General features: G+C 26.3%; 1 protein-coding gene across 1 annotated transcript; it reads right to left on the minus strand.

The window, feature by feature from the left end:
* Positions 1 to 4,356: 4,356 nt before the first annotated feature.
* Positions 4,357 to 5,700, minus strand: LOC8273713 (mitogen-activated protein kinase kinase 10). The gene has a single exon (XM_002533483.3). The coding sequence runs from the start codon at positions 5,556 to 5,558 to the stop codon at positions 4,542 to 4,544; it is 1,017 nt and encodes a 338-aa protein (XP_002533529.3). The 5' UTR covers positions 5,559 to 5,700; the 3' UTR covers positions 4,357 to 4,541.
* Positions 5,701 to 6,064: the final 364 nt, after the last annotated feature.

A 6,064-nucleotide genomic window follows, 5' to 3' on the forward strand; every position in this document is an offset into this window, starting at 1 on the left:
GTGGCAAATTCGACAGTGAATGCACTCTGAAGGGCTCTGAATTCGGATTCTGATGCTGGCAAGCATGGATCCAATTAATGCATTTTTCTTTTACTTGTACGAGAAAACGATAATTAAATTATTTAATATTTATCTTTTTTAATTTTTAAAAAATTAAAATTTAACTTATTTAATATTTGTTATTTTTGGTCAATTAAATTTAAATTTAAATTTAAAATTTTATTAAATATATTTTTATACAGCACGTCATTAGATATTATATCAGTAAATTAATAAAATAAATATTTTTTATATTTTTATAATTCAATTAAAATCTAAAAATCTAATATTATTTTACTTTTTAAAAATGTTTAAATTGAATGTACGTGATTGTTGGACACAAGTTCAAATAGCTATTTGCTAAAAGAATTTGAATCGAGCATATTTGACCCTTAGACATAAGTTCAAAGAACTATATGATGAAAATGTTTAAATTGGAAGTATTTTACCGTTGGATATAAGTTCAAGAGGCAAATTAATTCTTTATCTATATATAGACAGATCAATTAGTACTACACAAATGATAACAACAAGAAAATGCGGGAAATTGTTGATCAAAAGTTTATGCAATCCGTTAATTAGCGCTGAATTTTTAATTAAGAGAATTATTGATTTTAATAGTAATTTTAAAAGATTTTGTATAAGCTATAGAGTATTTAATATTAGTTTTTAAAGGAAAATTGTTATCAAAATTAGGAGTATTTAATTAAGATTTTTGTAAAATCTATAAAAGTAAGTTAGTATTTAAAAGATCATTTTTTGTAGGCATAGACTTTTATACGCTTTTAATAATTTTTTATGCATTATTATGAATAAAAAGATTTATATCTTTTTTCCATTTCTTCTCAAAATTTCAATAGATTTTTTTTTTAAACTGATATTTCTTCTTCTCAAATTCTTCAATATTATCATTTTTATTCTTCACTATATTCTTCATCTTAAAGAAGAAAAATATTAGATAAAATTCAAAAGCTAAAGTTTATTTATTAATAATATTATTTATACTCATAAAAAAATTTAATTAAAATTTTTTAATTTAATTTTAAAGGGGCTCTCATAAAAATATATGAATTTTAAATAAGAAAATAGTTATTTTTGAAGAATTATTTTTAGCATACAATTCTACCATATATAGACTTTTAGATTTTATTAGGAAAATCATTTGGATAATTATTTCTACTGGTAAACGTGATTGTTATTAGTTTAAGCAGTTAACAAATAGATAATGAATAAAATATAGCGAGTATAACATACATTTAGTGGTTTAATTGGAAATAAATTATGATACCATAATTTTTTTAATGTTTTTTTAATATTTTAACTAAAAATAGTGTTTATGTTGTAAGATAGAAAATTAAAAAAATGGATACGAATTTGATAATAATATGTTACATATATATGAAGTTGCATTTAACGTTATGTAGAATAATGCTTAAAATAAATGTAGAAAAAGAAAAAGAAGAAAGAAATAGTAAAAAAGGAATGAATAAATTTATTTAAATAATTAAATAATAAAAATAATATATGAAAATTGTAAAATTAATAAAAAAATTAATATTTAAAATAAAGTATGTTAAAATTATTTATAAAATTTTGAATCCTAAAAATTTATTAATAAACTCTTTAAAATAATTTACTCAAAATAAATCTATAAAATTCTTAATCAAATACACCCAAGTTAGTAATTAGGAAGGTAGATTTTTGGTGGTTTAAGCGGATTCCTTAGGGGCTGGTTTGATTCTAAGTTTGGGCCGTTATACTTCCTCATAAAATAATTAAGAATTTTAATTTATTATAATATAATATATATATATATATAAGATTACTTTTGAAACTAACATTAGTAAAATAAATTTTAGATTTATTTTAACATAAATAGATAAATTTTACTCTGTAAATATAAAAATAAAACAATAACAATGAGAATTGATTCAAGTGGGTAGTGGGATACTTACTGAATGCCATATTAGAAAACTGATTATTAATACACCAATTCAAGAAAGGCTATTGCTATTTGGTTTAACCTTCATTAATTTAGTTAACAAATGGAGAAAATTAAGGATAAGTAATGTTAAATGCGAAGGGCTTAAATTTAAAATGACTAATAAAATTAGGCTAAAAATCGAGATAATAATAAAAATAATTATTAAATTTTATATTTATTTTTTATTTTATTATAAATTTTTATTTATTTTATTTCAATTATTTAATTTTAATTTTAATTATAATTTAATCACTTTATTAAAAGAAAATTAACACGTTATCTTTTTTATTTTATTTTTTGAAAATAAGAATAGCTCGTTGAACGAAATAAACAGTACATCTTGATAATAAAAGATAAAAGATTAACAATAATAATTAAAAAAATTCATATAATAAGAAAGTGAATATTTTCTATTAATCGTCAGCTTGTGCTCGGTGACTTTATAAAGCCACAAATCAATTTCAAAGATATTTTTAAACGAATCTAATTAGTTAAATGTTATGATAAATTTCTTTATCATTCTCAATCTCGAAAAAAGAGAATCTATCACCATAAAGAGATTTAAAACTCTACCGAATAAAGATTCGTAAATCTTCAAAGAAGGAAAATAAAAAAATACACCATAATTAGTGATTTCATACACTAATTTTATTATTAAAAAAGTACAAGTATAAAATACAAATATTAAAAAGATCGGTTGAATGGAAATAAAGAAAAGAAACATCAAAGCAAAATAAAAGAAGAGAAAGTGAAAAAAAGAAGAAGAAATATACAAGAAGAAGGGCCACCGTGAACGGTGAAAACCGTTAGCGGCCATCCTAAATCTTAAAAGAAGGTTTAGCATTTTTGAGTGGTTTGAGAAAGATAGAAATGTTGTCATATGTTTGTAAGTTTAGTATATAATTATATTTTTTTATTAATTTTTTTATTATGTATTAATTTTTATTTATAAACTAAAAATAAAATAAAATTATAATTAAATAAAAATAAATTGAAATTTTGTAATTAAAATAAAATTAAATGTAATAATCGGTGTGAATGTACACTTAATAATCAACCTTGAAACATCGTTGGTTCAAGGCCAAATTAAATTTGGATTTGAATATTGACTAATAACAGTATAAAATGTAATATATATATATATCTAAAACTTTTTTTTATATATGTGCTTAATACACATAGAATTTTTAATTTAACATGTGTACTTAATTAATTTAACATGTGTACGTATTTCCGACACATTAAATTCAAATTCATGTATAGCTTTATAGTTTTTTTATTAATTTATTAATTAAATAAATTATATTTCTAATTAAATACTAACTATAATGCTAAAAAATAGGATGTTAATTATATTTTATTTATATATTAATAAATAAATAATTTCTAATCAAATAATAATACTAATTCTATCCTAAGAAATAATATATTAATTATATTTTAATATTATACTAACTAATAAATTAGTTTTATAATTGGATAATAATTCTAATTCTAGAAAATAATATTTTTAATATTATATTCAATAATAGATTAGTTTTTCTATTATATAATAAAATTTTAATTCAAAAAATAGTAATATCAATTATATTGATGGTATTAATTTATATAAAAAAGAGCATTTATTATCCAACCTATTCGTTTGTCGGTGAAAAATGATGAACAATTTCTTTTGTTAGGAGTTTGTCGCTAGATATTTGACCAAATAGGATCGTCTAGTCCCTATAAAACCTATCACTAAAATACCCTTAGAGGGGGATAGGGCTAAGCAAAGCGAATAGAAAATGAAAACTATTCACCCTACATGAGGGTTATGAATAGGTGGTTGTCTGATAATAAACAAGGAGTATCTGTTTTTCTGCTAAATAAAGTGTATCTGTTTTTCTGCTAAATAAGGTGTATCTCATAATTCATATGTAAAAATAAGCTTTTTTTTCTAATTCACTAATTCATGGGACGATATTGATTTTTTTTTTATTTAAAAAATATTTAGGAGGGATCTTTGAAGTAGACGGTGGATGATATAGTAATTTTTAACTAGAATTAATTAACAAGTATTTTTAGAATATTTTTATATTATTACATTAATAAACTTTTAAAATTTTAAAAAATTAAAAAAATATTTAAAAGTAATTAATTTACTATTATTTTTTAAAATTTATTAATTAATATTAAATATTAAAATTTTATTATATTTTATTTATAAATTTAATTTTATAATTAAAATAATAATAACCGGATGGAACTTAAAACTAGACCTCCGCTGATATACGCTAAATTCCCTTAACATAATATTAATAGGAATGGAAGGCACGTTTTGCCTTGGACAATGATAATAGGGAATGCAATATTTAGGCATGTTTAAAAGAGAGAGTGACATTGATAGCTACAATATTAGGGGACACAATCTGTTGGAGAATTTTTTGAGTGAGCTTTGATATTAAAGGCCTGCCTAAATCTCTACCCGATCATCATCAACATATATTAACTAGGAAATTGTAAGGACAAAAACGAAAGTTTAAGCCTGCAAATCAAGACCAGGCAGCCCTTGATCGCAGCAACTCTTATTTACGAAAGGGTGATCAAGAAGCTCATCAACCGTCCCTCTCTTGTTCCACTCTTTCTCAAGGCACCTCTGTAAAAAGCTCTGCAATTCCGGTGATGCATTCGCCGGCAATTCCAATCTCTTCCCAGAGCATATTGCACACACCAGTGCCGCCCAATCTGGTTTTTCTCCGGAACCAATCAATGGATAATGACCGACGAGGCACTCTAAAACTACCACCCCAAGTGACCAAACATCTCCAGAATATCCATCTGCATTATCTCCATCCCATCCTTCAGGGTCAAACCTTTCAGGGCTCATGTATGCACGTGTGCCCATGTGTGCCTCATGATAATCGTGTTTGCCTACCACAACCCGACTCACTCCAAAATCTGCAATTTTCACATCCCCTTCAGCGTTAATTAGTAGGTTAGATGGCTTTATGTCTCCATGTACTATCTGAACTCTGTGCAGATACTGCAAGCCATGCAACACACGCCATGCCACACCAGAAATAACATTCTCAGGCAATCTTTTACTTACAAGCAAAACATCATTTAGTGATCCTCTTTCCATGTGTTCCATTGCAAAGCCCAGGTAATTCTCGCTGTTGAACACTGCATAGCATCGAACAATATAAGGTGAATCCACGCGTTTAAGAATCTCTGCCTCCCGGGCAGCCTGTCGGCAAATGGTGGCGGTGTTATTGTCAAAACGGAGGACTTTCAAAGCAAAGATGGAGCCGGTAGGCCTGTGTCGTACTTTGTAAACAATTCCACCATTACCATGGCCAAGAGTCGTCAGTCTTTCAAGATCAGAGAGGCTGTCGATGGCCGTAGAGTCTGGACTGGTGATATCTGATGAGGATGGCGGTACTGGTGGCAGCGGGAGGTGGTGGGTATGAATATGGTGGAAGAGAGCAGCTGGTGATGGTGGAGGTAGGGATATGTTTAGCGGTTGCCGATGCCTTCTTTCTCTAACCAATGTCATTTACAGAATCTTCCGTAGACACTTGAATTAATTATATATATATGTTCCAAGCTCGAACGATCGTGTTTCTGTTGGATTAAAAATACAGTATCATTACAGAAACAAGAAGATCAAAACAGGAGAAAGTGTAAATATAGCAAAACTAAAGAAACGTAATCAATCTGACGATTTTGTAGAATTATTATGCACAAGGAAAGAACACGCGAATGCATGGGCTTGAAAGAAGTGACAACTAACAAGTGGCCGTGACAATCCCAAAATTCACGGGCAGGTGAGGTTTTCATGGTGACGACATCGCCAATCTCTGGCGAGTGAGTTTGATTCATCTGTTATACGTATTGTATATTGGAGTGTTTTTTTCACTAATAAGATGGCATCTGTTTTTTTTATTTCAAAAAGAAAAAGAAAAAAAAAGGAAGCAAAATTGTTAAAGAAATAAAACATGTGTTTAAATTTGCTTCCCTACTTAACTTAAAGCCTATGAAGTTTCCATTAATTTCGTGGGT

Source organism: Ricinus communis, chromosome 8 (assembly GCF_019578655.1).
Source record: "Ricinus communis isolate WT05 ecotype wild-type chromosome 8, ASM1957865v1, whole genome shotgun sequence".
NCBI lineage: Eukaryota > Viridiplantae > Streptophyta > Magnoliopsida > Malpighiales > Euphorbiaceae > Ricinus > Ricinus communis.

Excerpts from the sequence above, each read along its gene's own strand:
- LOC8273713 (XM_002533483.3), bottom strand. The coding sequence starts at position 5,558 with ATGACATTGGTTAGAGAAAGAAGGCATCGGCAACCGCTAAACATATCC.